Source organism: Triticum aestivum, chromosome 3B (genome assembly GCF_018294505.1).
Source record: "Triticum aestivum cultivar Chinese Spring chromosome 3B, IWGSC CS RefSeq v2.1, whole genome shotgun sequence".
NCBI classification, from domain to species: domain Eukaryota; kingdom Viridiplantae; phylum Streptophyta; class Magnoliopsida; order Poales; family Poaceae; genus Triticum; species Triticum aestivum.
In genome coordinates, this window is record NC_057801.1 from 829339632 (window position 1) to 829351847 (window position 12216).

Below are 12216 nucleotides of genomic sequence, written 5' to 3' on the forward strand. Positions count from 1 at the left end.
CAAATCGGTAAGAGCACTTCTACATATCTTAGACCACAATTTTTATTACATCTAATATGTAGCCTGTTTCAAATCCATGTTGCAGTACAATCCAACGTTGATTTCATTCTATTCACATTGGAGTTTGGTTTGTACTTAAGATATCACTTAAGGAGTTCTTCACCACATGTAAATTCTTTTGGAGCTTACCAGGATATACAATTTTTTGGTTGCCAAATATAAGAGGTGATGGAGTACAATTTTGGTGTGGGTTCTGACATGATAATATTGTGGAAATCACAAGTACTACCGAGTCATGTACTGTGTTGATCAATAGATATTTTATAGTTGCTTGTCACTGATTTTTTGATCAAAAGTTATTTTATAGTTGCTTGTCATTGATTTTTTTTTTGGTTTCAAGTGCTGCATAATGGCACGTGAAGAACGACGGGGACAAGGGAGGCGACGGCGGCACTATAGTAGAGAAGAAGAATGGGGAACGGGAAGAAAGATCGAGTTCGTGTGTGTGTGCGCGCGCGCGCGCGCGTGACAAATCTTTCAATGGGCCAAGCCCAAAAAACAGTGCAAAATAAATTACAAATGAAATATAATATTCCAAAAAAATGTTCATCACCATAAAAATGATTCCATTTTTTTAAAATATTCTCAGTTTTTTTAAAAACACCTTCTCAAAGTAAAAAAATCATGATTTACTGAAAAACAAAAAATAAAGTTGATTGATGGAGCATGTTATATTTAATTTTTCGCCCGGTGCAACGCACATGCATTTTTACTAGTATACATGAAAACCCTTCTCCTATTTTTAGAGAATGTTTACATCGCCGCCTAGGGGAATTCAGAGGTGGAGAAGAGAGACCTGATATGCACTATGCCAGAGTAGGTTAATCCAATATTGGAGGTGGATCTCGACCTTCTGAGGCAATGAACATCAAGGAACAGAGAGAGAAATTTCCTCCCACCTAGGAGGGAGGCCAAGGAAGAAAAAAGAGAAGAAGTAGGGCCCTTCCCCCTCTCTTTAGGTGGTGCCGGAGTGCCAGCGGGAGGGGAACCATCATCATCATGTCCGTCGACTTCACCACTAACTCCAATACCAAATCACACCTCTATACAGTGGTTCACTCATCCATAAAACCTCTGTAATCCCATAATTAAACATGGTGTTTGATATAAAGAATTATTATCCAATGATCTATTGTGTTGTCATTATGCTCGATAAGTTTTATTTTGTCATATGGCACTGGTGGCATGCTATGATTGATATGAATTGTGTGTTATGATATGGTGATATCCTCTTATGCTTATGTATGAGTTCACATGTATGTTCGATCACACTTGAAGGGTTAGCAATGTGTTGTGATGAATTCTTAATATTTTTGGATGTTTGATAAGGGTTTCAACTTGCCCGAGACGGTCCATGATTTGGCATGAAGTGAAGCTTATGGGTTTCATTGTCACACAAAGGAGAGTTAGTCAACACTAAGCAGTTAGTCTTTGATTTATTTCATTGAGTTTACCCAATGAAGCTACCACAAAGTCTCCCCACCCCTAGTCTCCAACCAGTTTGTCTCCAGTCTGCAGGAAAACGGACGTCCGAACCAGTCCGCGGACCGATAGGGTACCATGTTGGATGGTAAAATGTGTTCATGGTTTGGGGTCGCCTTGATGTAACTCCGGATTGCATCGATGAGTCACTCCTTGATATTCTCTCTTAAAAAAAAGATTGGAGTCAAAAAGAGTTGGCAAGAGAAGAAAAAACATAACCAAAAGGAGTTGGCGAGAGAAGGATAAACAGTTTCAAAAGGAGTTCGCGAGAGAAGGAAAAAAAACCATATTCAAAAGGAATTGTCTTCTTTTTTTTTTAGGGAAAAGGAATTGTCTTCTTGATAATATAAGTACTCCCAAGAGCCCTCGCCGTCACTTCGATTCCACCGGTGCGATCGCGATCAGAGTTCGATGCCGCAGAAGAGGCTCCGCCGCCGCCGCAGGAGGTCTCCTCGCCGGCGCCGTGGTGAAGAAGGCGCATCTTTATCTGCCCCCCTTGTCGAATCGGATAGCAGCAGCGTGACTTCCGGCGCACCGGCGCCGGAACCCCTCGACGAGCCGCCGGCTCGCGAGTACGAGTCCAGGTACCATGAGATGCTCGCCTCGCGCCTCGCCGTGCTGCCTCTACCAGCCTACGCCGACGAGGAAGGCCCAGATCTCCCTTCTGATGAAACCTTCGAAGCCCTCGTTCGTCCTTATTTCTACGATGACGAGCTGCGGGCTGCTCTGGTACAGTACCAAGCCCACAAGCTCTTGAGCGGACCAGATGATGTCCATGGACGAGATGGAGATTCTGAGGCTGAAGTTGATTCGTCCTCCTCACTGATGGATGATATCACCGAGGAGGAATTCGTCAAGTACTCTGAAGAGCTCAAGGCTCGCAGCAGTGCTGAAATTGACACTGACACTAGACTGAATCAAGAGCAGTTCAACAGGCTCCATGTCAAGTATGTTCGTTATCGCATCAAAGCTTGCCTGGTTAGTTATATACCCTCTTATATCACCGAGGAGGAACACCAATGCTGGCACCTATCTGTTTATTATGATCAATCATATACACGTAGTTATATGTATACCCTCTTACTCGTCTGTCCATCTATGTAGTTGTTGAAAGGAAAGCATATCGACGAGCTAGACGACGCTACATTGGAACGCAAGTGCCCTATTGAGCTTGCCTTGGGGGACAAAGACTTGTCCCCTTACCTGGAAGATGGCGCCTTTGGCTGGTATTTCGACTCCGACCTCTGCTTACTTTCTTCCTTGAGCGACTACCAGCGGCTAGTCCTTCCTAACTGTGTAAGTACACTTTCAGTTTAGTGATGCATATGGACTTAATCTGTGCTCATGCAGACAGTAACCAGTTTCTTCTTCTCTAGTTCTCTTCTTACCTTTGAACGGGTGGCCCCAAATATTTCTCTTACAGCTACGGAATCATGACTGCAATTTCTATTTCTTGTGGAGATTGCATAGTTAAAAATATTTGTGCTTGCATTAAATTGTGGAAAATACCATAATATGTGCACCCTAGAAGAAAATGACAACAATTATACCATCTTCGCCAATAGTTGTGAATTGTGATAGAACGGCTTTTCAATTAAATAGAAGGGCTTTTCAATATAGTGATGCATTTTTCTCAGGACAGCTGTAATATGTTGTTTTCCTTCTTTTCTGGTGCAGACTTGGAGTGAGTATGAAAGCTTGAGCCAATACATAGCGTTTTATAACACCCCTGAAGTTGATAGAGACTATGTGCTGTACTGGGAAAAGATGGTCAAGGAAATTAAGGTATGCATGCTGCAACGATCAGCTAGTCCAAGTTTAAAACTCTGTTTAGTAAAAAAGAAATTGGACTAACAAACATCTGTTCTTAACAGTGGCTTGAATATCATGTGCTTAAAGAAGATACTCCGGAGGTAGGCCTTTATGACCTCTCAAAACCATGGAATGCCAACTAATCTCTACATACGCATTGTAGCATCACATTAACTTTCCTGTTCTACTATTTAGTGGGATCAAATCCGTCGTAAAGGTTTATACCAAGCAATTAGGATTGCTGCAGAGTTCCCCAACATTGATTTCAGTCTAGCATATTATGGTTTCATGGTACGATTCCTTTGTCCCTTGCTCATTTAGGTTGTCAGCTATAGTCATGGTTGTGTCTGACAATTGCAATCTTTCGATTAAATTTAGGAGTATATATGGAGGACTCGCTTTTATGTCGTGTTTGTGAAAGGTCTTGACCGTGCCTATTTTGAGATTTGGGAGCGGGTTACTGGGCAGCAGGTCAGCATTGTACATCAGCCTTTTTCAGAACTATATAACAGTGTTTCTTAATTGATCGGGTTTCTCAATGCTATTTCCCTATTTATGCTTGGTGAATGTTGATGTTGTTTTCTGTTTCCTTGGACAACTTGTAGATGTGTTTCAGAGATGCTCTGCAGGAAGTTTGCAATGAGAATTCGGTTCCATCGCGCCAACACACTTTGAAGGACGAGCTAAAGCGACCCGGAGGCTTTTTGCAACTGGAGCAACAAGTAGTTTTTTTTTCCATTCATAGTAGTTCTGTATGTGTTTTCATTGGCTAATTAGTATCACTTACGATGCAAATGTTTTCATCGTTTTCCCTTGCAGCTCCGCCGGTGCACAGAGGGCATTAGTAAGGAAGTACGTATATGTAGTGTGGTGGTGTGGTCTTGCATCAATTGGAATCTACGTATTATATAGACTATATATCCGCTCATGTATCATGTCGCTCTTTGTGTCTATAGGTTCCAGATTGGATAGCTCGTGAGATGATTTCTCAGGAAGTTAGATTCAAGGTATGTTGTGTAGATATTAATTGGTAGGCAGTATTGTTCCCCCTGCATGTTTTGTGTGTAGTATTGTATCTCATTCTTTCCTATTTCAGCGCGCGTTGCCGAAGACGTATGCGCAGTACGCCAGGAAGAAGCTCAAGGTTGCAGAAGCCATAGGATTGATTCCCAAGGCCAAGGCCTAGATACCAGCGTAGATGTGTTTGTTGCTGACGTGCTTATTAGCGGTTCCTTTTGCCGCCGTTGCCATGTTTTTGTTGCTCCTATATATGGTCAGAGGATAAATTTGTTTATCTGCCTTGCTCGGAGGCTTTGGCAACTTGGATGGAGCTGACCCCATGGCAGGAAAAGAGCCAACCTGGAAAGCTTTTTCGGCAAAATGGCGTGAGGGAGGCTTTAATGTGCCCCAAATAAGCTGCAGGAGATTCCAAGCACGAAATTGTGTGCCGCAAACTCATACCCTTGAGTGATCAGCTCAAAACTCAAATGCATGCAGATTTTGACTGAATGAATGTCACTGTTGTTGAAGGATGCAAAGGGTAAATCATTTCAGATAAGAGTCTAATATGTTGAGTCCATGCTGCTGCTTGTCTGGAAAACACAAGCCAGAAAGTTCAGCAACTAGCTAATTAATACAGCGGAGCAGGTATGGGATGATGTGGTGCAGTGCAAATGGTACTGCCAGCAACCAACTTACTGAGCCATGTACCTTTCATTTACCTATTTAGTTAGTAATTTTGCTTAAACAAGTACTCCCTCCGTTCCAAAATAGATGACCCAACTTTATTCTATCAAGTTAGTATAAAGTTGGGTCATCTATTTTAAAATGGAGGGAGTAGCTGCAAGGTTATTATTGTTTTATTAAATGTATGTATATGTAAGGCAGACAGATAGAAGGGGTTGTGTCGCAAAACCTTGCCGGTGATCACCTATCCAGACAGACAGACACTGGTGAACCACCTAACCTAAGTACCTAACCTATTTGGTCTGCCATGCTTTGCTCACGTGAGCTCCACTGCGTTGTTCGACTATAAATGCAAATAAAACAAAATAAAATACTGATACCAAATAGCACCCCTGTTACATTCTGTAGTAATTGTTTAGTTGCAATATGAGCTTAATTCCTTTTGCCGAAAGCTTTTATTTTACTACGATGATGGTCTCATGTGTGCGGTGTAAGCTTGTTTCGTTTCTGTTGTCTACATCAATCAAACTCACCAAACAAATGTAAGATGATTATTTCTTCTGGACGGTTGATTAAGGTGCAGCCGAAAGGTTAGGTACCGGTAGCAAACCAAAAGCAATGGTTGTGTGTGCTGCCTGGAATTGCATGCACAATCAGGTGCCACCTCTCTCGTTTTTAGCGACAGGGACAATATAGTATCTCATCTTTTTTTACTGAAAAAATGTAGAGAGGTCAAACATGATTCGACTTAGTAATCTTCAATATTTTTTTTCTGGAATACGCGCGAGTGTGCGTGTCATTTTATAAAGAAGAAGGGAAAGACTTCCCATCCACAGTGTTACAATGATATTTACACGGCTCTTACATCCACCTCCACATGGAGTAGTTACATGAATCGACTACTCCCCGAACCCCCACCTTGCTAATCCCGCAAACACTCCATCCAAGTCCGCTTTCAAAAGCCCTGCTTGCCTCCACGCCCTTCCTTCCCTTTTGATCCGTCTGAGTACTTGTACTGTGAAGGGGCTTGCACCATTAAAGACGATATCATTCCGGTGCGTCCATAACACCCACATGCCCAACAAGCACAAGGCTCTCATGGTCCATTGTTGGTCTCGTCGCTGCTCTTGCCTTAAACCCCAAGAGCCGAAGGTGTCGTCGTCGCGAGGCTCCAGCTCCGGCCGATTTGTGGCCAGGCTCATCCAGTGCCACTTCCTTTGAGAAGGTGCAGCTCACCATGAGATGACTCATTGTTTCCTCTTGTTGATCGCAGAAAGGGCACGCATCCTGATGAGGTAGCCCGCACTTGGCGAGTCTGTCGGAACTCCAACATCGATTCTTGAGAGCAAGCCACGCAAAGAAACTGCATGTCAGAGGTGCTCTCGATCCCCATGTAAATGCAGTCGTAGGTGCCACCTCAAGCCCCGCAAACCTTGCCGCATACGCCGAGCGTGCCGAGAACGTGCCATCCTTTTCCCACGCCCAGGCAACCGAGTCCGGCGTGCCCGTATCCAGCTGCACAGTCGCTACTCTCGCCAGAGGAGCAGGAACTGCTACAGCGCAGCCTCAATTATGTTTGGCGCAATGTCTCCTGCCCACGATGCATCCTCCATGGTTGTTGAGACTGTGCGCGCCAGCCTTGCACGCTTGGGAACCCTATAATAAACAGACAGTGCAAGCTCACAAATGCGGAATCCCTGCAGCCAACGGTCCTCCCAAAACAATGTTTCCTGCCCATGATATTTTAAGCAAGAGATTGTTCTGCCGAAAAAAAAGTGGGTAGAAGGACTATTGAGCTTGCACATTTATTTATTTACAGTTGACAGCAGCAAAAAGTGCCACCTAAGATAAAATTCAGATTCGTTCTGCTAGCAGGTGGACCTACATGACATTGGCTGCGAGCCCGATTCCGTTGAGCAACCACCCCACGGAAGGGCACGTCACAACCAGGGCGTTTTCTTCTTCGTGGAGCGGTCCACGGTATAGCTGCCTAAACTACTTGGTCTGCCATGCCGCGTTCCCCCATCATGCATGTGAGCTCTGTTGTCTTGTTCAGCTATCACTCTAGGCAAAACAAAACAAAACAAAACCAAACACTTGTTGTTCTTGTCGAAAGCTTTGTTTTTGTTTTAAGCAGACGCGTGTGATAGTTTTCTTTCCCTTGCAAAGTTGGTTTGTCTTTTCCCTTTGTAGACAAATACAAGACGTTTTAAATCACTAAAGTAGTGAATTGAAAGATCTTAGGGCATCTACAGCAGGAGTAAACAAATTTGGCCCCTCAAACGCCCGTAGACGCGCTTGAACGCGCCCGCGGACAGTGACCAGGGTCCAGGCGGGCCTCAAAATTGACCATTTGCAACCGCATACTCTATTTCTGAACCACCTATTACATGCAACGTCATGCACGACGACCACCCCATCCGTCTTGGGCCGGCTGGGCTGTCAAAACACACCAAAAAATTGCTCATAGTTAAAATTTTCACACCCATATTAGTCCCATCTTGCTGCGTGACGAGCTAGTCGACCAGATTAAATACTCGGGTTGTGCAGAAGCGATAAACTTCTGACATTATTGGATCCTTTGTAAAGAAGATAGAACGTTACTATGAATCTTCTATGTTTATCACATAGAAGGCTCATAGTCCAGGTCTATCTCCTTTACTAGGGAAACATTAATGGCCATACTGCTTTTTATGAATCACAATTTGTCAACAAAAAGTCAATGAACAAAACAAAAGATATACTGTCATTATAATGGGGGTTTCAACGTACATGAACGAGACGAATTTGACACTCGACGCACAATCATCAACTAATAAAATGTAGTCTAGTGTCAAGTTATCTTGCTCACCCAACGATAATTGATAGAACTACACAACGAAGCTTGTCGGAAGGTGTGCGTGACATATGTGGTAAGCAATCAAAACTAATCCAAAAAAAGGTGTGCAGAATTTATTTATTTAAATAAAGATGAGCCTTGATTTATATTTTTTGAGGGAAAGGTGTGGCTTGAAATTTTGCAATGATCCTGAGGGGGATCTGCTGCCTGTGAACGAGGGAACACGGCGGGTTTGATTACTCGATTCAAATAATCAGAGGAGATCGTGATGATGGTGTCTGCTTGCTCAGTGAGTACGAGGAGCACTTTTTTTGCGAGGTAGTACGAGAACCACTCAAACTCCTATCAATAACAATAAATAAAAGTTCATATTAACAGTAGTAATAATGACAACCCACCGTGTAATTTAGTTGTGCATTTGATGATCACTGCGCTGATAGCATGGCACCTTTTGGTGCCTTTGCTTGTTCAAAAAAAAAAACGCTGCGCTGGAGCGTAACGGGAGCGCTGCACACCCCCCCCCTCCCCAACACACACAGAGCTGAAGCAGGCCGGGTAAGCGCGCAAATCCGGTCTCTCAAATCACGCCTCAAATAATACAATCCACATCTGGACATCTCAATTATCATATCTCAAATTCATACAAACTCTTGCAACTACGTCTATGCACACACGTCGTCCGGCTACTCCATCACTACTAACTAAACATACCATCGAACTACCAAAATTTGGTATGTTTAGCTACGATGGAGATCACCCACGGCTGCTCATGCCCTTGCCCTTTCTCGGCGCCCTTGTCGTCTTTCTCGCGGAAGTACCGGTCAAAGACGCGGTAGGGATCGAGCCGGATCTGCTAGTCGTCGGAGTTATCCTCGCGCGTCGTTGTCCTCCTTCGGTGGCAGTCTAGCCATGGCACGGACCGCCCGATTCTGCTCTCGAGCGAGGGCGCGCACATTCCTCCGCTGTCGTTTTTTCATAATGCGAGTGTGGATGGCTTCCTCCTCTACGGCTACCCGCGCCGCCGCATCAGCCGCCGCCATTTCCGCCATAATACGGGCCTCGGCGACCCTTATCCTCTCCTTCCCACGGCGGGCTGACTGTTCCCGGTGGGACTCATAGTCTACTCGACCAGTGATGGGGAAGGAGAGATTTTCCAGCTGCCAGGACCGCGATGATCCAGCCCAACAGATCCGAGCGCCTGTTGAGCCGACGCTATGGAGTCGCGATGTCCTCCCGAGAGCGGCGGAGTGTAATGCGGACCGCCATTGCCTCCTCCAACCCGCACGAGATGACACCCCAGTCGACGGATCCAGACTGGTCGGAGTCAGATCTGCTGCTCCCTATGTCGGAGACGGCCAAAAAATCACCGGAGGTGAGCTCGGGTGGCGGAGGGGGTGGAGGGAAAAGGAGTGCGAAGTGGCCAGGGTTTGGTCCGGCGAACGGATGGGGACGAATATATGTGGGGACGGGTGGGCCAGAGTGGGGCGGGTCCGACATGGCGGGCGCGCCTGAGTGCCCCATATCCGCCCCTTATTAGGCTGAATATGAGGGGTGCCGGTTAGCCCGGGCGTTTGAGAACCGTTTGAGGCGCCCGTCTAAGTCAGATTTTCATGACCGGTTGATGATTGGGCGGACCGTCCGGACGTTTGAGGAGGGTCTGGCGTGCCTGGGTATAGATACTCTGTAGGCCAAAACTCAGGTCACGACGTTTTCTTCGTGGTGGATTTGGCTCGGTCGAAGTTGACAAATTAGCTCCGGCCAGTGAACAAGTCACGTGATGTTTTTTTTTTCTTTTCCTTTTGCAGGGAACAAGTCACCTGGCATTACTACCTCACGGCCTTCTGATTATTCAGGCCCTCAACATTCCAGCACAGCCCCTCCGGGTGTGATTCCATACACACTACGACACTGACCACCTGACCACAAAGGCCCCACCTCATGCTGACCTCCATATTTGTCTCGGCCAACACCTCGCGCGGCGGCAAGGACTTGCCAAACATTCAAAACAACACCACGAATGATCTTGACATGTTGCTTATCTGTGGCCAGATCCTCGGGAACGACACCAAGTGCTTTCAACAACGCACCTTCGGCCGGAGAGGCCTTGGAGGGAACAATCTTAGGCCGTGCTTAGAATGGATGTATTTCAATACGGAGGTATATAACTTACACGTGTAACTCACTTGCCGATGTGCAACCTGTGTTCTCAGGCTTCGTCATTGCGGCGGCGTTTGCTCCAATGTCTGCACTAAGCTTGAAAGATAGTCCAGAAGCAGATGCAGATTGTGGTCTGCATCGATGGCATATGAAAGATACTGGACCGTGTGCTGGGTTCGTGGTACATGGATGACAGGTATGGTTTTCTCCTCCGACGTTTTAATCATGTGGGGTGTCAGATCTGAAGTTCGATGACGTGTTCAGTGTGTTGCCCTGATTTGATTCGTTTAACGGTTCAACCGAGCCACCTTGAAGGTCCAAAAATCCATATCAACGATGAAGCCGTGTTAGGGGTGTGATGGTAATCCGCCATTTTTTGTTCATGGGGATGTGGCGGAAGGAACAGCGCCCCACGGAAAGGCCAGTCACGGGTCACGACGTTTTCTCTATGGGCGTGAGTTTTTACTCAGTCAGAGACGACAAGATTAGCTCAGGCAAGAAGAGAACGAGTCACGTGACTAATTATTTACTATTTGTTCAGAAAAATCATGGATTATGTATAGAAATACACATATTTCATGCACAGTAGCACCACCACGAAAGCTACACCAGTACGCTACGCTGTTGGATTCTCAGTTGCTGATATTGAAAAGAAAAATGCCACCTAATTAGCAAAGACGAAATGTCTACCAACTGCATGCAACTGTCTGCTATAACAAGTTGTGTCTTTGGTTTGGATCCTTCCGATTTACGTTATTTTTCATCGGCGGCGGTTGCTGTTCTGGGGTGCTAGTCCTATGGGGCCTTAGCACGACGACTTCCCGACTGTCTACTACAACAAGTTGTGTCCGGCTCCAGCGATGGAGAGGCGATGACGGCGACGCGCCTTCGGCTCGCTTCGGTGCTTGTAGTCGTCGCTAGGTGGTCTACGAATCTAGATGTAATTTTTATTTCTAGTAGTGAATATATTGGAAGTTTTTTTGCAAAAAAAAAACTGCATGCAACTGTCACCTCGTGTCCGTTTTCCCCCATCTTTTCGACGAATGATGATAATAATGCATAAGTTTTCTTTTTTTCGATAAAGGGTTTTTCATTGAATTGAACTATCGAGTTGATACAGACGCATCAAAGATCACCCGGCCTCTGCATTGCTAGATGCACACAGCCAAAGTTCGAAGAAGTCTAGATCAAAAATAATATGGCTAAACAGCCACAAGTAAAAAATAAAACAAGCTTATAGCGGGGCCAATCCAATTCGAAGATCACACCGCCACCACGGGGGTAGAAAATCTCCCTGGCCGAACGCTCCAGCCGTGTAGACGCCATCATAAAAAGGTCTCTGTTCTCCGGCCGCTGCAGGATAGACCACATACGGAGTCATCGCGAGCATAAATGAATAACCTGCATAGAAGAAGAAACACATTTACGGTTAAAAACAATATCATTCCTAGTGAGCCAGAGTGCCCAACATAAGGCAGCCGCCCCCATACGAATGTGTTTAGAAAATTGTTTATCTATTCCCCTCAACCAATTGCCGAACATATTACGTGCACTACATGCATAAGTTTTCTTAAAGAACGAAAAAACACCTAAACCCAAAAAGTAATCTTAAAAAAGTTCAACTGTGAAAAAAGGAGCAATATCGTATTCGTCTTCAAGAAAAACAAAAATTACATTTTCATTATTGTCTGACAGAATGACTATTACTTAGATATGTATATATCACTGGAAAAGCAAAAAGATCAACAAGTCAGGTTTTACTGCAATTACTTGGAATGCGTTTGGAATAATATTCTATTTTGATTGGGAAGTAAGTATTACTCCCTCCGTACCAAAAATATAAGAACTAAAAAGTCTTATATTTTGGTACAAGGTAGTAGTCATTTAGCAGTGTATTACCTTGACACCTCGAGTAGAGTGTAATACTATGATCTACTCCCTTCGTCCGAAAAAATTTGTCTTTTAAATGAATGTATATAGCACTGAATTGATACTAGATACATCCATTTGAGGGACAAGCTTGAGACAAGCTTTTTCGGATGGAGGAAGTACAATGTTTTGCTACGTGCAGATGGGCCCCCAATGTACATGAGACTGACCGCGGGCCTGAGCTGAAGCAGCCATAGTAAAGGCAACAGGTCACGACGTTTTGGGTTGGCTCGGTCGGAGACGACAAATCA

At 45.0% G+C, this 12216-nt stretch overlaps 1 protein-coding gene across 1 annotated transcript; it reads left to right on the forward strand.

Annotated features, from left to right (window-relative positions):
* The first annotated feature begins 1882 nt into the window (after positions 1-1882).
* On the forward strand, positions 1883-5109 carry LOC123066904 (uncharacterized). The gene is made up of 10 exons (XM_044489886.1): positions 1883-2520; positions 2647-2838; positions 3220-3327; positions 3417-3455; positions 3550-3645; positions 3733-3825; positions 3960-4076; positions 4174-4206; positions 4311-4361; positions 4451-5109. Exons 1-10 carry the CDS (start codon positions 1954-1956, stop codon positions 4538-4540), a joined length of 1386 nt encoding a protein of 461 aa, XP_044345821.1. The 5' UTR covers positions 1883-1953; the 3' UTR covers positions 4541-5109.
* Positions 5110-12216: the final 7107 nt, after the last annotated feature.